Raw genomic sequence first — 23698 nt, forward strand, 5'->3', positions numbered from 1 at the left:
ACGGAGGGCAGCAGCTTCGTTATTAGTGCACGTTGGCGTCAGCCAAGGTATCGGCTGATACGGAGATGTGACGCACATTTGGGAGCGTAACCATAGTGGTGTAAGCGGTGTCAAAACTGCGCGCGGAAGACAACGGGAAACCGCCTCGTATTTAATCCCCAGGAAAATCTTTAGCATGACTGGAAAACATAAACCAAGGCCCTCAGTCCCCGACAGCCCTTCAGTGGGCAGGGGGTGCTAAGAATCTCCGGGCCAGTCATGAGAAGAATAGCAACGTGGAATGTTCATGGCTTGTTTCAAAGTGGAAAGACTCATGACGCCATCAGAGAGATGCAGAGACTCAAGATCGACGTTCTTGGCATTAGCGAAATGCATTGTCCTCATTCAGGAAAGAGTGTAGTCAGTGGTTATCAGGTATACTATTCTGGTAATGATGATCCTCGCCATCTTAATGGCGTGGGTTTCATTGTACATTGAGACATCGGTAAGTTTCTTGTTTCGATATCATTGTTCGAGGTTTCTGATCTTTGCCTCGTCTCTAGTAAGATCTGGTCTAATTTTCTCCCGATCCCTTTCTCTCCACAAGAGATTTCTTCCCTGATTGCTGCTCTCACTCGTTCATTCCACCAAGGTGATTCCTTCTTCCTTGTTTTCATACTTGTCTTTCCACAAACTTCAGTTGCTTCCTTAACCAATGTGTCCCTTAGTCTGGTCCATTCTGCCTCTCCATTTTTCCTTTCATCTCTTGGTAACAGGGTTTTTTGAATTGGCAATACAGTTGCAAAACATAATATCCAATAATATCTAGAATATCATTTTTGACATTTTTCTTTTAGTGTGTGGCCTCCGGAGAGGTTTGGTGCAGGTCTTTTGATTTGATACCCGTAGGCGACCTGCACGTCATGATGAAATTATGATGAAGACGACACATACACCCAGTCCCCGTACCAGGGGAATTAACCAATTATGGTTAAAATTCCTGACCCTCCCGGGAATCAAAACCAGGACCCCTGTGACCACAGGTCAGCATGCTAACCATTTAGCCATGGAACTGGACATTTTTGAGAATAAGAAGAAGTGTTTTATTTTCCCAGAGTTAATAATTTTTGTGGATTTAAGACACTTTAGTATTAACATCTTCCATTCATTTTCAAAACAAATGTAATAAAACTAGATTCACAACATTAGGAAGCATAAATGAACATATAATAGTGTAAATACTGGAGGAATTAATGACAATCATCTGAGAATTAACTCCTGTTCTACAACTCTAGAGAATACTGCTTATGAGATACAGTACCGTTTTCACACAACTCAATGACAGATGAGATACAAGTATAATGTAAAAAGGCAGTTGATTCCATGTCTGTGCAAATATTATCAGTATAACAATGATAAACAGAAAGAAAACATATGATATACATAAAAATAAATTAAACAGCTGTAAAGGACTTTGTTATCTTTTCTTTTCATCATAAAATAAATTATTAAAGCAGCAAGTTATATTTTACAAGTACAAGAGGGACTGGCAATGTTAGTTTACAAATATACTATTTACTAGAGAATTTGGGAACAGAGAACATTTCTTCACTAAGAAAGAGGTTATGACGCATGTGGATGGCAGAACAAACCATCTTCACAATGGACAATAGGAAAGGATCAGGAATTTAACTTTGAAACAAGCTGAGAAGAACGAATTCGCTACTGATTTCAATGAACTGTTTCTGTGTAGTTGAATGTTACTTTGTAATTTTTCATGTGCTACCAAATGATATGTGAAGGATCATTCTTCAGAGCTTTTATCACTTCAGAAAAATAAACAAATACAAAAATCCTTTTGAATAAAGAGTGCAACATTGAAAAATCTTCTCAGCTGTTTGGTTTTGCACCATATTAAAATTATTCTCTTAAAAGCCCACCTGGTGGCCACGATCATTTATACGTCAAGTCTATATGGTCTGAAACTGTGGTCAGCCAGTTCGAGTCCCATTGGTGGAAAGGATGTTCACCATCAGAGTGTTGGCCAGCAGGGTAATATCTAACTAGATTGTGTGCCAAAAGCCTGGATTCAATTCCAATTCTCTCTACAGTGTTCATATGGAGTAAGAGCATATAGCACTGGTGTAGGCAATTTGTTCCAGCAGACGGGGATGTTAAGCCTTGAGGATTAGGCTATGTGCCAACATCGGGTTTCACACTCTTCCTACCTCATCATTATCATCATACATCCATACGCGCAAGTTGTCCATGGGCGTCAAATAGAAAGACCTGCACCAGGTGAGCTGAACATGCTTACAGAAGGACCCACATCATGAGTTTCACAGGCATTAACCCTTACGCTGCAAAATTCTTTATTTACACACTCACAAAAGAATACAATTATGAGGCAAAAGAATAATATTTTCAATTTGGGGTCTTTATTGTGCTATACGTGTTTCAGCAGGAAATAGGAACTTACTACAGTAAGTAACGGCCATTACTGGACATTAAAAATGCTTATTGTTGATTATAGGTGGAACTGTGAATTGCATAGAGTAATAAATAAATGAAAAGATTGTGAGCAACTACAAAAAAGACCTCAACAATGTTTTCAGATGGTCAGCAGACAATGGCATGATGGTAAATGGGATGAAATGAAATGGCGTATGGCTTTTAGTGCCGAGTGTCGAAGGACAAGTTCGGCTCGCCAGATGCAGCTCTTTTGATTTGACACCTGTAGGCGACCTGCACATCATGATGAGGATGAAATGATGAAAACACCACATATACCCAGCCCCCGTGCCAGCAGAATTAACCAATTATGTTTAAAATTCCTAACCCTGCCAGGAATCAAACTGGGACCCCTTGTGACCAAAGGCCAGCACGCTAACCATTTAGCCATGGAGCCAGACATTAAATGGGATGAAAAGTCAGGTTATAAGCTTCACGAAGAGGAGACGTTCTTTTGGTTTTAATTACTGTTGATGGGGTGATAGTACTTCATGGGATAACTGTGAGAACCTAGGCATTAATACAAGGAAAGATCTTCATTGGAGTAATCATATTAATAAGGTTGTAAATAAAGGTTGCAGATCTCTTCGTATGATTATGAGGGTATTTAGGGGTTGTAGTAAAGATGTAAAGGAGAAAGCCTATGGTAAGACCCTAATTAGAGAATAGTTCCATTGCGTAGGATTCACACCAGGATTACTTGATACAAGAACTGAAAAAAAGATCCAAGGGAAAGCCGCACGATCTGTTCTGGACAATTTCCGACAAAATTCGGAAAGAAAAATTGCAGTGTTATGAAAATGTTGCGAACTTTGGGGTGGGGAGACTTGGGAGTAAGGAGGTGAGTTGCTCGACTAAGCAGTTATTTTCAAGCTGTCATGGAGTGACATTAGCAAACAAATAAGCATGAATGATGCTTTTAAAGGTAGGGAAGATCATAATTTGAAGATAAAGTTGAAATTCCAAGAGGGCAAATTGGAACAAATATTAATTTATATAGTAAGAGAAATTAGGGGTTGGAATAATTTATCAAGGGAAATGTTCCATAAATTTCCAAGTTCTTTGAAATCATTTACGAAAAGACTAGATAAACAACTGATAGGGAATCTGCCCCCTTCGCAACTGCCCTAAATGCAGATTAATGATGATGATGATTGACAGATTGTAGTTTATAGACATGATATAGGCTTTTGGGCTTATGCCGTGTCAAGAAAACAAGGTGAAATTCTTAACGTTTCACAGAGAACTGTGCTCTGCGTCATCAGAAGAAAATCTCAATTGTCCATGAGAAAGGCTGTCAACCATAACCATTCAACCTAATGTACTTTTGGCGAGTTTCAATGTGGAGTCCTTGTTCACTCAAGTGCCAATTGACTTGGTTATGTTTCTCATTGAACACCTGTTCCCTGAGGACATTGCTACGCTATTTTACCACTGCATGACTTCCAGCTATTTCTTGTGGGGTGGGAATTTTTACAAACAGACGGACGGAGAGGCTAATTTCTTTATGGAGCATTTTGAGGAGGAGGCTATTGCATCGGCGCCCGTCAAGCCTATGATATGGTGGAGGTATGTTGATAATGCATTTGTGGTTTGGGCAGAAGATCCTGAGAAACTTCATCTATTTCTAAACCACCTAAATCAGCAACATCCTTCAATTAAATTCACTATGGAGATGGAGTCGGACGGATGTCTTCCTTTCTTGGATCTCCTAGTAAGAAAGAAACCGGACGGCTCCTTAGGACGTACCATCTATTGTAAGCCTACCCACACAAATCGCTATCTTCATGCAGATTCTCACCACCATCCAGCACAAAAACAAGGCATTCTCACGACACTCGCCAAGAGGGCGAGACGAATTTGTGAGCCATCAAATATCCAGGTGGAGATGGAGACGCTCAAAGTCACGTTCAAGGGTAATGGTTACAGCGATTTGCAGATTCATACAGCCCTGCATCCCAGAAAAATGACCAAGCAAAGCTCACAGAAGGACGAAGTGAAGGGAACTGCCTACTTGCCTTACATTCACAACACCACTGATCAAATTGCCAAGGTCCTTCGCAAACAATATAAAAACCGTGTTTAGCATCGCCACTAAAATTGCTCACGGTCTGTGTAAAACCAAGGACAAATTGTCCCCATCCTGGGGTATACAAAATTCCCTGTACTTGCGGTAAGGTATACATCGGCCAAACATGCCGGTTCATTTGTACCCGTATCAAGGAACATGAACATAATATTCATCTCAATCAGTCAGACAAATCACCAGTAGCTGAGCACGCTCTATCGTCGGGTCATGTCATGTTCCAAGATGCTCGAGCTCTTACCCACACTAGACACTACAGGTCCAGGATTATACGGGAAGCTGTGGAAATAATAATGTAAGAAATTTATTTAAAACTTCAACATATTCAATACAATGCAAGATGTTAACGTGTTAGTTAAACATCATTAAAATAGTTGAGGCATGTTTCGCCCCTTTTGTGGGGCATCATTAGTCATATCAATACCTCAAAGTTCTACCAGACGTCTGGTTGGAAAATTGTAATGAGTGAATACATTTAAAAACTTTACAATATCTTATTATTAACAAAATATCAAATTGATTAAAAATATGTTGCACTGGTGAACATGCTTGTGAATTTTTACTTAAACAATGGCTGTCATATGTGTAATAAATGACAATAGTGATAGTCTAAAATCTTATGCGATGCCGAAGTTCGAAGACAGTTTACAATATAAATACAATTATTGAGAATGAATGCAGAATACAATACAATTACAAAATATTGTACACGTATTTTACATGTGAAATGATGTGGAAAAGCATTCCAAATATGTGCTAGTTTCACTTAAATTTGATCTTAATATTTCTTTCATGATGTGATCTAATGGAATTAGCATCAAGATGTGGAAAGTTTGTATATAGTTTTTGACCAGCTCATGTGAAACACGTTGCTTTATGTCGTAATTCAACCTACATGTCTAAGTTGCGTAATTATATTTTAGACCCAAACAAGTTAGTTCGCTGAAGTATCCATGGGCTATTCAACTCTGTTGGACACTCTCTATGAGACGGAGTGCCTAGTGCATGTAAACAACAGTTGATATTTGATTCAAATTTAAAGGCTTGAATGAGGGCAGCTGAAGCGTCGTTAATGTCTTCCCATTTGACTATTATTTTGAAGTTTTGATGGTGTGTTTCAGTTGCTGGAGTAATGTTGGTATTATTAGTTGAATGGGTGACAGTCAAAACGTTGTGCGATGTAATTAATGTTGAGCTATCTTACGTATGTGAAAATCTGAAAAGAAGGATAAGTCCTTAATTAGTTGAGTGAAATAACGACGGGGAAAACCTCTTAGCAATAAGTTAACACCACAACAACACTAAAGGTAAGCTTTAACTCCATATTCTTTAACGCATTTCAGTCTTCAGTACTCTGGCAACTGAAACACACCATTAAAACTTCAAAATAATAGTCAAATGGGAAGACATTAACGACACTTCAACTGCCCTCATTCAAGCCTTTATTTCAACTGTTTCAACATAGGCTCAATTTGAATCAAATATCAACTGTTGTTTACATGCACTAGGCACTCCGTCTCATAGAGAGTGTCCAACAGAGTTTCTTGATGCTAATTCCATTAGATCACATCATGAAAGAAATATTAAGATCAAATTTAAGTGAAATTAGCACAAATTTGGAATGCTTTTCCACATCATTTCACATGTAAAATACGTGTACAGTATTTTGTAATTGTATTGTACTCTGCATTCATTCTCAACATTTGTATATAAATTTTAAACTGTCTTCAAACTTCGGCATCGCATAAGATTTTAGGCTATCACTATTGTCATTTATTACACATATGACAGCCATTGCTTAAGTAAAAATTCACAAGCATGTTCACCAGTGCAACATATTTTTAATCAATTTGATATTTTGTTAATAATAAGATATTGTAAAGTTTTTTAATGTATTCACTCATGCAACATGTTTTACAATTTTCCAACCAGACGTCTGGTAGAACTTTGAAGTATTGATATGACTAATGATGCCCCACAAAAGGGGCGAAACATGCCTCAACTATTTCAATGATGTTTAACTAACACGTTAACATCTTGCATTGTATTGAATATGTTGAAGTTTTAAATAAATTTCTTACATTATTATTAAGATTCCTTCAATATGGAAAAAATTATTTTCATTACTTGTAAGCTGTGGAAATACATAGAAATCCTAACAATTTCACCAGAGACACTGGCTATCAATTAAGTAATACCTGGTTGCCAGCCATTAAGAATTTACGTAGGTAGTTCCCTTCCCTGTCCCTTCACTACTGTTATTTCATCTCAGTGTTTTCCCTATTCATACGTTCCTCATTGCCAGATGTTTCATTCCAGGGTTGTGTCAGTGTCATACACCTGTCATGTCATATGTTACGTACACATGTTATGTGACCTTCTTAGACTGATTCTGATGGTTCTGTCAACTTCCACTTTAAACGCTAGCACTGTAGCGCATCCGGAGAGCCATCTGGTGACGAATAAACGTACCATTTCCACTTCTATTATAACATCTAAATTCAAACCTCATTGATTGAGAAGCCTTTCTTGTGGACAGTCGAGATTTTCTTCTGATGACGCAGAGCACAGTTCTCTGTGAAACGTAAAGAATTTCACCTTGTTTTCTTGACATATAAGCCCAAAAGCCTATATCATGTCTATAAGTAAGTGCCGTGAAAACATCAATGGCAAGATTGTAATTTAGTATCTAAAGGAAGATGACAACGGTATTTGTTACATGAGGACAACAGATTAGAGTACAATTATTATACTTATTACATTCAATATTTTACATACACATAGATCAAGATAAAGACAGAAAGTGATTGTTCCACTACATAACTTATTCACATGCGGTGGCCTTGGGTATTCTCCCCCACTAACCTAAATTTCTCAATGCCCTTCCATTTTCTGCATTCCTTGTCCTGCGCGACAGTTTCGTGTAATTAGGAAGTCTCCAGTGTACAAACGAGTGAAAATGAGCTAGAGAACAAATTTAATAGCATCCTTCAAATTGATTGTGTTAAAATATGCTGCAGAAAAAGGAGTGAGAGCGGCAAGTCGTAAATATTAAGTGCAGCCATGTATAATTCATTATTGGTGAAATCAGATAGACAAAAAGTAAAAGAAATTAACTTTCTTTTAAATATATTAAAATATTTTCTAAAAGTCAGTCTGTATTAAAACCAAATATTACGCTTTTCGAAAAGTAGCCATATGATGACATTGCAACGCTGAGTAGCCTTAAACACCACGTGACACTATGCGGCTTTGGCGTGGCGCTTAGGCATGTGACCAGTCCAAACCAATCCAAACCACACCAAACCCCATGGCACTACAGCCCTTGAAGGGCCTTGGCCTACCAAGCGACCGCTGCTAAGCCCGAAGGCCTGCAGATTACGAGGTGTCGTGTGGTCAGCACGACGAATCCTCTCGGCCGTTATTCTTGGCTTTCTAGACGGGGCCCGCTATCTCACTGTCAAATAGCCGCTCAATTCTAATCACGTAGGCTGAGTGGACCTCGAACCAGCCCTCAGGTCCAGGTAAAAATCCCTGACCTGGCTGGGAATCAAACCCGGGGCCTCCGGGTAAGAGGCAGGCATGCTACCCCTACACCACGGGGCCGGCATGTGACCAGTCAGCTGTGATATTGCAGGAGGGCGCTGATACAAAACTATTTAAATGTGCTAATATAACATTTTGTGTAAATAGGAATAAGACACCTGGAATTGATGATATTCCCTCTGAACTACTGACTGCCTTAGGAGAAACCAGCATGGTAAGGTTATTTCATTTAGTGTGCAGGATGTATGAGACAGGAGAAGTCCCATCTGATTTTCGGCAGAATGTTGTTATACCTATACCCAAGAAAGCCAATGCTGCCAGGTGTGAAAACTACCGCACCATTAGTTTAGTATCTCAAGCCTGCAGAATTTTAACACGTATTATTTACAGAAGAATGGAAAAACAAGTTGAAGCTGAGTTGGGAGAAGATCAAATTGGCTTCAGAAGAAATGTAGGAACACGTGAAGCAATCCTGACTTTACGTCTGATCTTAGAGGATAGAATCAAGAAGGACAAGCCCATGTACATGGCATTCGTAGATCTAGAATAGGCATTCGATAATGTTGATTGGAACAAGCTATTTATGATTCTGAGGTTGATAGGGATCAGATACCGAGAACGAAGAATTATCTACAACCTGTATAAAAATCAGTCTGCAGTGATAAGAATCGAGGGCTTTGAAAAAGACGCAGCAATCCAAAAAGGAGTGAGGCAAGGCTGCAGTTTGTCCCCTCTCCTTTTCAATGTTTACATAGAACAGGCAGTAAAGGAAATCAAAGAGAAATTTGGAAAGGGAATCACAGTCCAAGGAGAGGAAATCAAAACCTTGAGATTTGCCGATGATATTGTTATTTTATCTGAGACGGCAGAAGATCTCGAGAAGTTGCTGAATGGTATGGATGAAGTCTTGGGTAAGGAATACAAGATGAAAATAAATAAGTCCAAAACAAAAGTCATGGAGTGCTGTCGAACGAAGGCAGGTGATGTAGGAAATATTAGATTAGGAAACAAAGTCTTAAAGGAAGTAGATGAATATTGTTACTTGGGTAGTAAAGTAACTAACGATGGCAGAAGTAAGGACGACATAAAATGCAGACTAGCACAAGCAAGGAAGAGCTTTTTTAAGAAAAGAAATTTGCTTACTTCAAACATTGATATCGGAATTAGAAAGATGTTTTTGAAGACTTTCGTGTGGAGCGTGGCATTGTATGGAAGTGAAACATGGACGATAACTAGCTCAGAAAGAAAGAGAATAGAAGCTTTTGAAATGTGGTGTTACAGAAGAATGCTGAAGGTGAGATGGATAGATCGAATCACAAATGAAGATATACTGAATCGAATTGGTGAGAGGAGATCGATTTGGCTAAATTTGACGAGAAGAAGAGATAGAATGATAGGACACATCTTAAGACACCCAGGACTTGTTCAGTTGGTTTTTGAAGGAAGTGTAGGTGGTAAGAATGGTAGGGGTAGACCAAGGTATGAATATGACAAACAGATTAGAGCAGATGTAGGATGCAATATAGAAATGAAAAGGTTAGCACAGGATAGGGTGGCATGGAGAGCTGCATCAAACCAGTCTATGGACTGATGACTCAAACACACAAAGTATATATTTAAATAATTATTTTGTGTGTTGATTTGTAGACACTACCTAAATATGGCATAACAGTAGAGGATGTGGCGGAAGTAATGGAGCAGGAAAAGTGGAAGAACAGAAAGGAGCGGAGGAGGCTTGTTAACCACACCCAGGCAACTGGAGAGGGACATTGATGACGATGATGATGACGAGCTGAGGAAATATGCGGGCTTAACAGCCAATCAGACTCTTCGAGCAAGCGACCTGGAAACTGTGCCTCAAGAATACTGTTTTTTTATGGTTCAGGGAGTAAAGTAGAGTAACATAGCAAACTACGAAATATTTCCTCTGAAGTGGACTAAAGTAAAATATCGCAGCGTAAGGGTTAAGATATACATCATTATAGTAACATGTAGTTGATAATGAACAAATATTTTGAGCACCTACCCACCTAGGATAAATAATAAAAGAATTATCTAAAACCCTTAAAAGCTATGAGATAGAATAATACTGGCCTAAGGACACAAAAAAAGAGAATAATGTTATTTATTCTACGTCCCACTGACTACTATTATGGTTTTTGGAGACACCGAAGTGCTGGAATTTTGTCCCGCAGGAGTTTTTACTTGCCAGTAAATCTACCGACATGAGGATGACTTATTTGAGCATCTTCAAATACCACCGAACTGAGCCAAGTTCGAACCTGCCAAGTTGGGGTCATAGGCCAGCACTTCAACCGTCTGAGCCACTCAGCCCGGTGACACCAACAATTTTTATAACATAATAATATTAATCGTAAAAGGGAAACTACTAGGTAAGTGTAAACTGGAATTGTTTTCAGATGAAGCGAGAAAGAAAAGGCAAGAGTGAAAGGCTATGTAACCTTATCTTATGGTATAACAAAGAATTTTCAGCGGATGATTTTAATACTGGAGAAAAGAACATTACAATAATGGTCAGTCAGTCTCTACTAATAGAGAATAGAAATGCACTTATAATTTTTGAGTCAGAAGTTACCAAGTAATGGTAATCATGATACTATGAATATACCAGGAATAAACACAATTTTAAAGATATGTTATAGTGTTACATTTTGTGTTTCCACAGACTGAAAAACTACTGATCTTCAACCTACAAAACTATGAATAAAAGATAAATTTAGAAAATGCAAGAAAAACATTTCCTACAAAAATACTATTCACTTAAGATTTTATATTAAAGGCTACTGGCACAATCATCATACACATATAAAAGCACAAGTATTGGTGTTTAGTTTCTGACAGAACACTTCTTGTACATGCATACATACATTAATTTGTTCCTAACAATGAGAAATAAGCAAAGACAACTAGTATAACACAGAAAATAAGAAATGTGCATCAAAAATACGATACACAAAGTTATTTGAACAATGGACCCAGAAATAAAAAACACTGCTTGCTTACCTGAGGATTGAAGAGATCAATAAAAGACTAGACTTAAGGTTAGAATGTTAGTATCTAAGGTAGTATAACTGACATGTACCATTAAGATGATGACAAACTTCTGGAAAAGCCACAATGACTTACCAAGCCAAGAAAAGGATAATGTTTTCAAAAGGACCCATTACAATACAAGTTTTACAGGCTTTAAGATACACATCATCACAGTAACATACAATAACAGTAACATACAATGATCAAATATTTTGAGCACCCACTCACTCACCTTCATCTACTTGCATCTTGTTAATAATTTAATTTCACTGTTACTGATTAGGCTCAGTTTCCCTTAACCCTTTGAGTTCTCTGCTACAAGTGAAGTGCCAAAATGCTCAGTGTTGGATAAACATTCATAATTTCTCAGGTTTTAAAATTTGTCACTTGGTTGTTTTTTTTTTTTTTTTGCCAGTAGCCCAAAATTACATTCTCTCTCTTTCAGTATTCCAAAAATCTCAATATAATGAGACAAGTAAAAAAGAAATTTTAAAAAATATTTTTCTTGGAAAATTTATTTTTTTGTTTTATAGTGAAAAGTATGGCATTATATGGAATGTTTCAGAACAACTGGCTACTCTAATTAAACACAAGACAGTTAATGAAAATGAATATCCACTGGCTGTTTCCAGTCATCTGATCGGGTCAGGAATATAATGAATGAAGCCCCCATCAAGGATAGGAATTGTGTGGGCAGCTGAAGTCTGTCACACTCCTCTGGGGCAATGATTAATGACCGACAGATGAAATACAATGATATTGGGGAGAGTCACTGGAATGAAGGATGACAGAGAAAGCCGGAGTACCTGGGGAGAAACCTGCCCCGCTTCTGCTTTGTCCAGCACAAATCTCAAATGTACTGATCAGGATTTGAACCATGGAACAAAGCGATGAGAAACCGGCGTGCTGCCACATGAACTATGGAGGATCTCCATAAGACAGTTAATAATTGAGAGAAATTCAATATTTCACTTTATCTGACTATGTTATTTGACAATCTGTGATGAAAACAGCCAATTACTACTTTTCTTTATAAAAAGCAGCTATGATAAAAAGAATTTACTAATTACAGAAAGAGAATGAAACAATGAATTACATAGTATTTCAACATTCGCAGAGCTAAAAAACTTTCAAAATTCATGTTTATGCTCTGAGGTACAATCTGAATGCAAGCCAATCAGCAATGTGTGCCCCCCCACACACACACACAGTAACAGTACATTTCTTGGTTCTGTAATTGGAATAAAACCTACACAGTCTTGTTTGCCTGTTGTCCTGTCTCACAATATTAACTTCCCTCTTTTCATCAAATCGTGGTTATTTCTTATTCTCTGAGTGACCGAGCAAGTGGCTGCGCGGTTTGGGTCATGTAGCTATCGGCTTGCATTCAGAAGGTAGTGAGTTCGAACCCAACTGTCAGCAGCCCTGAAGATGGTTGTCCATGGTTTCCCATTCCCATGCCAGGCAAATGTTGGGGCTGTACCCTAATTAAGGCCATGGGCGGCTCCTTCCTACTTCTAGCACTCTCCTACCCCATCGTCACTGACATAAGACCTATCTGTGTCAGTGCGATGTATAGCCAACTGTAAAAAAAATTCTTTGAGCTGCCAGTAAATCTGGCCAGTGCTAGCAGTATGTCAGTCATCTGACTTATTTAAAATTACAATTTGCTTTATGTTACACCAACACGCATAGTTCTTATGGCAATGATGAATAGGAAAGGGCAAGGAGTGGGAAGGAATTGACTGTGGTCTTAGTTAATGCACAGCCCCAGCATTTGCCTAGTGTAAAAATAGGAAACCATGGAAAACCATCTTCAGGATTGTTGACAGTGGGGTTTGAATCTGCTAACTCCCAAATGTAAGCTGACGGCTATGTGACCTAAATTGCGCAGTCACTCTCTCATCTGTCACACCCTCTAAAGAAAATATATTATTTTAAAGCAAACTACTGGCAAACACTTCTAAGTGGCTAAATTAGGAAGCTCTAACCCCTATCATTGAAGGAAAAAAACGCCATACCATTAATGCCATCTAGCACATACAGATTATATCAACAATGACACTCCTCGAATATTTCTTAGCACTGAAATAATGAATTTAACCTACTATTTGGCAAAATATTCCAAATGGCTGGTGAAACACATTTGCTTCACACTCATGGCTTTTGGTTGAATACAAAGCACTTTATTCTGGGAGCATTGGAGGAATGAGCCAGTAAATACACTAATTAGAGGCTTGCACATTTAAATAAACAAAAATAACACAGTGCTAGAATTCATTTTTTTGTAACCTTAAGCACACTCTGGGGTTTGAAATGAACCATGTTACTCAGCAGCCTTAAAAAGTTTCCTGAACAAATGTGTACAGTTGTTGAAATGGTCCTGGTCCCAAATGGAAATACCTAGAATTACCTACATAGTTTCATCATACTAGATTCAGCTAGTGTGCACACACACTCACTCACTCAATGTATGGTGAACAATATCTTAACCAAGAAAATAGGACAACCATTCTTCTTCTTCTACTACTGCTTTTTTTTTTTTCACACCATGATAGGGTTACGAGTGCAAATTGTGTCATAGACGTGGACTTGATCCAATTTTACAGCTGGATGGCCTTTCTGACATCAAGTTTGTGTGGAGGGACGAGTTCGCTATTGTATGTTTTTGTGGTAGCTGGTAGTGTAGTGTGTTTATATTACGTGGTATATAATAAGATGAACATTAATGCCTAGTTCTTCAGCTAAAGGAATTAACCAGGCATGGCAAAAATGCCTGACCTGACCAGCAACTGAAGCCAGGATCTTCTGAACCGAAGGTTGAAATTCAGACCATTCAGCCTACTAGCATGTTTGTAAAATTCAGGATCCTTGTGGTCACACGCAGTATGTGTGCTGATGTTCTTGCAAAAACATATTTGGCACAAGTATTAAATGCTTACAAACTAAGGCTCTTCATTTAGCCCGCTTACAATCATCACATAACATAATGTATACACTTAAGAAATTATAGAGAAGAGAAAAAGCATAAGCCAGATAACAAACAATAATAGAGTCAATTTATATCATTGCATCTCTCCTTTCTTCTCGTTTCCGACCAGAAGCACTACAGGAACTATTGTTCTGTTTTTCTGTGAAGCATCTTGCAAGAGATTTTCTTAGTGGAAGTTTGAGTTTTTATATCCTCTCCATAAAAATCACTGCAATATGACATTGAACAACAGATCACTGAATCTCAGCTTTAAACAGTTAAAAATTCACATGAAATGCTATTAAAAAGTCCTCTAAATATCAAGGGAAAAAAGGGTTCTTTGTGTGATTATAATAATGGCATGTGGACTTCGAAGAGGCCTGGTGCAGGTCTTTTGTGTAGATGCCGTATAGGCGACCTGCACGTCTATGAGAATGGGGCCCTACTAAAGATAAAGACGGCACACACAACCAGCCCTGAGCCATCAGAATTAACCAATGAAGGTTAAAATCCCTGGCCCGGCGGGAATTGAAGCCGGAACCCTCTGGATGAAAGGCCAGCATGCCAACTATTTAGCCATGGAACCGGACCTTTATGTGGTGAAAGAGTTACTGCTAAAATTTATCTACAATTAAGGTAATCTATCGAAAGTATAATTACAAGAAAAACAGTGAGAAAGTAAGTCAATTTTGGAACAGATCAATATAAGTCATACCAGCTCTCATTGTGTGTAAATATCTTTCTGCTGTGAAACATGGTTTCATAAGAGTTTTTAAGGGCACTTGTTAATTTCATCAGGGATGTTGCAGCACTGTCACAAATACATATTAAACTGTAAGTGGATTTCTAGGAGACATGTGGATGCTAAAATTAATGCCACAGGTTATAAAATTAATAAACCATTTACCAGCATAACATCTTCCTCCAAAATATGCTTGCCCTTGGGTAATAACAACTATGACAAGTGTGACAATTATGATGCCAGAATTACTTTTAAATGCAGCAGATACTACTTGACTCTGCTGAAAAGTTACCATAAAATAGTGTTGTCACTTCATTCAAAGACTAGAGGGATCTTGGTCATCAGCCCTGACCTTACAAAAATGTACTATGAATAATACAAAAATAGAATATGATGACAATATACTACTCTAAAGCGCTTCCAACTTCAGCACTGATGCCTGGTTCCGGAGAGTGATGGTCAACTCAGCAGGATGCTGCAGCCAGGGCTCGCCATCCACCTGGACAGCTGTGGATGCCTTCAACTTCACCTGACAAACATCAACAATAATAATAACTGACTTTATTATCTGATCCTCACCTGGATTTGCCACAGGCACAGAATTTTAAGAAAAATCACAGAAAAACTAGAAACATTTTTTTGCTATTTGCTTTACGTCGCACCGACACAGATAGGTCTTATGGCGACGATGGGACAGGGTAGGCCTGGAATTGGAAGGAAGCGGCCGTGGCCTTAATTACGGTACAGCCCCGGCATTTGCCTGGTGAGAAAATGGGAAACCACGGAAAACCATCTTCAGGGCTGCCGACAGTGGGGCTCAAACCCACTATCTCCCGATTACTGGATACTGGCGGCACTTAAGCGACTGCAGCTATCGAGCTCGGTAAAAACTAGAAACAAACATTGTGAGATATAGCTAGTGAGTGTTTAATTATCACTGTCAAGATTCTTTTTTGGATGCTTTTCTTTGTTTTGTTCACTGCACACCAGTTTTTAAAGAATTTTGGTATAGCACCATGAACTCCTAGAAATAAACCAGTCACAGTTATCCGCTTAAGACCATATGTGACCCACTGCGGGGAAAGGGATCCAAAATCAGCAATGGAAATTTTATAGCAGAGCTGAACAAAAGTGTCTATGGTGTAAAAATTGCATTTCTATGTTTTGACTTCTTGCGCTACCTATGGGTCTGCTTAACAAACTAAGTTACACAGCAGTTTAAGTCTTCGCCACTCAATGACATGAAAACTTTATACAATTGGTAATAAAATTAGTGAAAACTGTAATTGCACTTTTCTCAGTATACAGTTTTCTTGATAACAACAGTCAATAATTAATATCTTCAGAAGTACTGCACCTGGAAGCATGAACTCTCTTTTAAAATGCTCAGTGTCTTATGCAGATTTTAGAACCACAAAAATCTCAAAATGAAAAATTCAACTTTAGGTCCCTTTTTGGACAACGGGTCACATATGATTGAAAACAGTGTGGTCTAGTTACTTCATAGTTGTTTTTCTTCTCATTGTCACTTCTTGGGGCTAAGTTAGCAATTGCTCAAAGTGAATGGTTCGATCTATTTCTTTTTTTTATTATTGGTGATAATATCGTCAGTCTATTGCTCCCATTTGTTGCCAGACAATGAACCTCTTCATGGACCTCAAACCCTTTTTTGTGCTGGGAGGTGGCAGTTATTGAGCAGACACTATTATGTTGCTTTATATGCAGCATTTCACCGTGGGTACAGTTTCCCAACACCTGTTCCATACTCGCTGCAGTGCCAGCAGTGGTTTGTGCCAGTAGACCGAACAGGCAGTGATCTTACTGGTGCCACCATAGCTGTCATTTTAATCATATCCTGCCATTCACATCTTGTCATTATTAATTACAGTACTATACAATAAAACTTGCAAATTACAGATGTATTACAATTAAATAGAAGTACTTTGAGAATTCACAAATGATCAGTAATCATTTCGTTCAAAAGTACTTCAAGTTAAATTATGAACAATGAGTCATGGACTCTCGTAAACATTTGGATATTTAATCAACTTAGTCCATAATAATTTATATATATATATATGTTTGATTGATAATAATAGTTGAAAATTTGTATCAAAATGCATTAAGATGCGCTATTATATTTTGTTGGCTTTAAAGTTATTTCATGTTATTCGTAATATAATAGAGTTTGAGGGATGTTCCACCATTCAGCACAATGTAAAATCTTTGAAATTTATTAAGTGAAGACCGGTTTCAGTTCTTATAGATAAATCAATGGGAATCTGATAATCATCATGGGGATTGCTTACATACATCTCCATAGGTTGACAAAAAAAAAAAAACCAAATTATACACACAATGGTAATTACCTAAAATATTTATCAATAGGTTGTCCTAAAACAAATTATGTACACAATGGCATGAAACATTTGGCACTTTAAGAAAGATCTTGGATCTGGATTGAAAGTATACTGTTGTGTGTTTGTAGAACACCGAACAGATTTGTCATCTTGTTACAATCAACTTGAAAACATGTGAACCAGTTGAAATAAAACCTAATGACAAATTATATTCACACTGACCAGAATGCTTAGCATTTTAAGAAAGTTCTTGGTGTTGGTTTAAAAATACTGCCGCGTGTATGTGTAACACAGAACAGACTTGTTGGTCTTGTTTCAATCTACTAGAAAGTATATAAGCTGGTTGAAATATACACATTGAATGAAATACTTGGCACTTTAAGAAAGTTCTTGGATCTGGGTTTAAAATACTGTTGTATGTTTGTAGCACATGGAACAGACTTGTCATTCTTGCCACTATCAGCTTGAAAACATGTGAACCAGTTGAGACAAAACCTAATGACAAATTCCACACACAATCACATGAAATGCTTGGCACTTGTGTGCGCTTCATGTCAATGTATATATTTCAACTAGTTCATATAATTTCGAGTCATTTGGAACGAGACCAACAGGTCAGTTCCGTGTCCACAAACACACGGCAGTGTTTTTAAACCAGAACCAAGAACTTTCTTAAAGTGCCAAGTGTTTCATGTCATTGTGTGCATTTCATGTTAATGTGTATATTTCAACTAGTGCCTTTTTACATTCTCTGCATCAGAGATTTGGAGATTTCTGTGTGCGGTTGGTTCGAGGCCCATTTGTGGCCACTGTCTCCGATAATTGCTTTGATCAGGAGCAGCTCTGTGCTTCTCGAAGCTAATTGTGAGAAACAAGGTTCTGTTTTGGTATGTGTAATGGTGACGTTTGCTATGATCAAATTTGGGTTATGGTAATGTCTTTTGGAAAAGACATTTGAGTCAACAATTTGTGCATTGAGTAATCCACTCAATATTGTATCATGGTGCTTCGGCACATCTCTGTATGAACATCACACATGCAGAAGTGGAGTAACGCCATACGAACAGCTAAGAATGGGAAGGCTCCAGGCCATTATGAGATGTATACTGATGAAACTGATTGAGAAAGAAAAATCCCTTATATTATTGGTCGACCTATTCAACAGTATTCACTGAAGACTGGCTCAAATTAACTTTTGTAATATTGCCTACTGACAATGCAAAACTTTGCAATGAATATAGAACAATTAGTTTGATGAGCCATGTTCCAAAAGTATTTCTAAAGGTCTTCCATTCGAAAATGACCATAAATGTGAGGAGAATATCGGACCCTCACAGTTTGGCTTCAGAAATGGCTTTGGTATTAACAGAGGATTATTCGGTCTGCAGGTGCCAGAGTGTCAATGTCGATGTTTTTGATTGTTTCATAGATTATAAAGAAGCTTTTGATACAGTCCGCCGTAGCGAACTCGTGAATATTCTTCGAGAATTAGGGCTTGATAGGCAGAACATTCATATTACTGATAATCTGGATTGGAACCAGAGTGCTGGCATAAGAGTTGATGGTCATGTTTTGGAAGAAGTGTCAATTATGAAAGGAGTTTGCCAAGGCTGCATTCTTTCTACCAGTGCTTTTCAACATCTAATCAGAAAAGTTTTTTCAAGATTCTCTTTGTGGAAGGACTCAAGGAGTTGTGGTTAATGGAGTCATCATAAATAACATCAGGTATGCCGATGACACTGTCTATTTGCAACCAATCTCCAGGATCTACAGGAACTATTTAATGTTGTCACTGAAGCCAACAATGTCATGGGCTGAACGTAAAGGAGACCAAATGGATGGTTGCAAGTAGTAAAGAAAATTATAATCGGGGTAGTCTCTAAAGCATGAAAAGACCAGATCACAAGAGTGGCAACATTTAAATACCTGGGATGTCACATTAATGATCGGCTGGGACCTTGTTCCTGAGATCCATTGCAGAAGTGAGCAGGCCAGAACTTCTTTTCAGAAACTTGGAAAATTTTTGACAAGCCGTAACCCTTCCATTATACTGCAAATACGATTACTCCTGTGCTACTGGGCTGAATGGCTCAGACTGTTGAGGCTCTGTCCTGACCCCAACTTGGCAGGTTTGATCCTGGCTGTCAGGTGGTATTTGAAGGGGCTCAAATACGTCAGCCTCATGTTGCTAGATTTACTGGCATGAAAAATAACTCTTATGGAACAAACTTGCGGCACCTCGGAGTCTCCAAAAACTGTAAAAGTAGTTAGCGGGATGTAAAGCAAATAACAAATTTTATTACTTCAGTGCTATATTTTCAGCATCGTACTATACGGTATTGAGGTATGGATACTGAGACCATGTGCAACAGATTGCAAGTGTTTGAAATGTGGACGTAACAAAGGATGCTGAACATACCTCGGACAGCCGAAATAACCAATATAGTTTTGCACCATATGAACACAGAACCAGAAATTCTCACTACCATCAAGAGAAGGGAGCTAGAATACTTCGGTCAGATGATGCAGAACAATAAACGCCACCTTCTACAAGTAATACTCCAAGGAAAAATTAATTATAAACGTGGTCTGGGACGAAGTAGACCATGCTAGCTCGGCAACTTGAGCCAGTGGTTTGTAGTGACGAAGCTTACTCTATTCATTTTTCTTTTTTTTTTGCCATTTGCTTTACGTCGCACCAACACAGATAGGTCTTATGGCGACGATGGGATAGGAAAGGCCTAGGAATGGGAAGGAAGTGGCCGTGGCCTTAATTAAGGTACAGCCCCAGCATTTGCCTGGTGTGAAAATGGGAAACCATGGAAAACCATCTTCAGGGCTGCCGACAGTGGGATTTGAACCCACTATCTCCCGGATGCAAGCTCACAGCTGCGTGCTCCTAACCGCACGTTCATCCTACTGGTCGCAAACGTTTTGTGAGGACAAGGCACATGAAGAAGAGAGAACATGATACAAATGTTGAAAACTAGAAAAACACCTGGAATTGATAAGAGTTCTGGGGATATACTAAAGGCAGTAGGTTAGGATATAGTACTGGTACCATATCTGAAGTACTTATCTGATTACCGTTTGCATGAAGGAGCTATACCAAATGAATTAAGAGTTGCTATAGTAGCTCCTGCGCACAAAGGAAAGAATGATGAACATAAAGCTGATAATAACAGGCCATCAGCTTGATGTGTTGCATTTAAGCGTTGGGAAACCATTCTTCCTGATTATATTAGACATGTTTGCAAAATTACTAACTGGTTTGATAGAAGTTTGGTTTTAGGACGAGTTATTCTACTGAAGCTCAACTTGTAGAATTCCAGCAAGATATAGCAGATATTTTAGATCCAGAAGTTCAAATGGACTGTATTGTGATTACCTCTCTATGGCTTTTGAAAAGGTAGATCATGAAAGACTACAGACAAAAATGAATGAAACTGGACTAGGCAGAAGAGTGACTGAATGGGTAGCTATATATATATATATATATAAAAAAAAATTAGAGTAGGAGAAGCATTATCTGATCCTTAAATCATTAAGAGAGGAATTCCTCAAGGCAGTATTACTGGTCCATTATGTTTTCTCATATATATATATATATATATATATATGTGATGTGACAGTATACTTCTGTCCGAATGGCTAAATATCGATTGATATGACGAAAAACACCTGGCCTCACTTTGTTGGCATAGCACGTGTCCTGTTCTCTTAGCGGAGTGGCAAAATGCTTTCAATTGAGTGGGGTTGAACTAGCTTGACACAAAAAAAAAAAAAGAAGAGAGAAGAAATAAATTAATTATGCACCCTCACAGCTGTCTTTCATCTTATAAATGCAAGAAAAAATCACTGGGAGGTGTTAATGGCACGATTTACTGTAATTACAAAATATGTGCGAACATGAAACTAGGTCATACAATGATGATATATTTAAATTACAATATTAAGAATTTAATTTATATCTAAATCTTTAACTGTGTATGTATGGATTTAGTGCTAATTAATCTAAGGAGCTTACAAGAATTCAGTATCTGAACTGACTTGTACTTCCGATGACTAGTGGGACAAAGTGCTCAACTTAAACGAAACAATATGCATGTTCATAATCAATCTGCTTTTTCTCATCGAGAACGTCGCTGCATGTCCTCACTTTGGAACGTCAGTACGAGACGTCATTCTACTCCTGACTGTCGCAGGGGACAGTAAGACGTCTATTCAAGTGTCTGCCAGGAATGTAGAAGATTGTGCCTGTTTCAACAACTTGCACCAAATTTACTTTACCAACAGACATCGAATACGATTGAATTATTAGTAAGAAGTACGTATCTTTCACTCATAATTGAAAGGACTGTGTCTAGGATTATTACTAATTCTGTGCAAGTTTCAGTAAACTACTCTGGGAGTACAGACGTGAAGAGGATTTCAACAGCTCGCATTACACGAGGATGGATTTTGTGGCCGTGTTCCACATGTCTTTCACCATGAGCTACTAAACCATCAGACCATCACCAATGGAGGAGAAATGCAGGGACATCTACCCTAAACTGGTCAATTAAGGACGTCCCATAACTCAACATGAAGCCAACAGTTTAAGTCGACTAGATCTTATACTAAATATCTGTTCTATGTAGCTGTTTATTTCTTTTTATTCTTATGGTGTGGTCTTGCTCAATTTCTTATCTTTCTTCTTTTAATTGCTCCCTAAATGAATGAATTGAAATGTGGATCTTTATTCAAGTATGTAAGTCACATAAAATTACAGATTTTTCCTGACCACGTGTTACATGCTCTTGTCAGTGATGGATCATCAAAATTTTATCCGTGTGTTATCATGATCATCCTTCTATATTTAGTTAATATTATGATATTTGTGAGTTGGTATGTGTCATATGAATCTAGTGTGATAATATTTTCCATTCTTTTTTACATATTTCGGTAATATTTGGAGCTTACACTCATATCTCGTGGTGATTGAATAGTGTTGTCAGGATATTCATTCGGAAATCAGATCATTGTTTAAGTTGGAGTACTGGAGTAAGAGTATACGATTACGAATGGTATTTAATCTTCGAGACTGATTTGATAAAATTAAGACTTGTTTCTTGTATGATATTTTGCAAACTTTCCTGACCACGTGTTTTGTGTGATATCAGATTATGGATGATAATGGTCAACGTTGTAAGTTTTTAAATGGAATTATTCAGTTAATGGATAATTAATGAGTGTGACGATAATCTTCATGTAGTGAATTCTGACATATTTTGTGCTGTGATATTTAATGATTTGATATTTGAAGGTCGATAGAGGTGAATAATAGTGTCTTCAGGTATACGAGATTGTAGTCGCATTAATAGTCTTCTAATAATAAGTTTGGTTGGCGTACTCCAAAATTATGACTTCATTTCTGTGAAATAAATTTATCCTAGTGTAAGTTAATGAGATTATTGGTTTAAGATTTTCTAGTGTATTTGTGAATATTAACTGAGGAATATTTTAATTATGACACAGATCCTGGGATGATTAATAACTATAACATGCATTAGTTCGATTCCAGACGAACCTAATCTTAATCGCACAAATTCCTAACCACGTGGAAAACTTCATATCATTTGTATCTCAGAGTTGACTTAATTGGAGAGTGGGAGTATTGATTCATTTGTAAATATTGTGTAGATATTGTAGATAGTTCTTCTATAGAATATTTTCTGCAGTTAGATTGTAGAGTTTAGTCATATTTGTAATTATTAGAGATATTTGACAGTGTGTGAATTTCCAGAGATATGTGTTACAGGCAGATGGGCTAGTCAGTGGTATTTTGTGTTCAATTAAAATCTGCGTTGCTGTCTGTATTTCAGCATTGCTAAATTTTGGTTTTCTTTGAGAGGTGTTTTTTATTTCAGTTCATTGGAAGTGACCACTTAATTTTAAATATTGATTCATGTAATGAAATAATTGATAATAATTTAGAACAGATATACCCGGTGTCTCGATTTAATTTTTACTTTTCAAAAGCGTATTCAATAAAAATTGTAATAAATTTTATTGGTAAACTTCAAAAATGTAATTTCACTCAAAATTTTATCACAAGAAAATTCAGTTCTGTGAATTTTTCAGTGTTTTCTATTTCAAATTTTAAATTAAAACTTAATGTGTTTTCAGATTTGATAAGTAAAATCTTTCAAGATTAAAAATATTGTGTCCACCTATTCAATACAAATATATATTTTTATGAATTAAACACATGTAGAATTTAACCACTAAAAATATATATTTGTATTGAATAGGTGGACACAATATTTTTAATCTTGAAAGATTTTACTTATTGTATCTTCAATACGGAACAAAATGAGATTAGTTACTTGTAACTTTTCAGATTTGTTCGAGAATTTGTACCTCGACTGCCTCATCACTCAAGATTTAAATAATTAACTTGTTTAAAA

The 23698-nt window shown here is 37.5% G+C and overlaps 1 protein-coding gene across 2 annotated transcripts in view; it reads right to left on the minus strand.

Moving 5' to 3' along the window:
• Window positions 1–13641: 13641 nt before the first annotated feature.
• Window positions 13642–23698, minus strand: part of Dgkepsilon (diacylglycerol kinase epsilon) — a 225774-nt gene continuing 215717 nt past the window's right edge. For both annotated transcript variants that reach the window (XM_067150428.2, XM_067150427.2), the window contains one exon: window positions 13642–15418. In XM_067150428.2, coding sequence (XP_067006529.1) covers window positions 15299–15418 — 120 coding nt within the window. In that variant the 3' untranslated portion in view covers window positions 13642–15298. The remainder of the gene's footprint in view (window positions 15419–23698) is intronic.

The sequence above is a fragment of the Anabrus simplex genome, chromosome 6 (genome assembly GCF_040414725.1).
Source record: "Anabrus simplex isolate iqAnaSimp1 chromosome 6, ASM4041472v1, whole genome shotgun sequence".
NCBI classification, from domain to species: domain Eukaryota; kingdom Metazoa; phylum Arthropoda; class Insecta; order Orthoptera; family Tettigoniidae; genus Anabrus; species Anabrus simplex.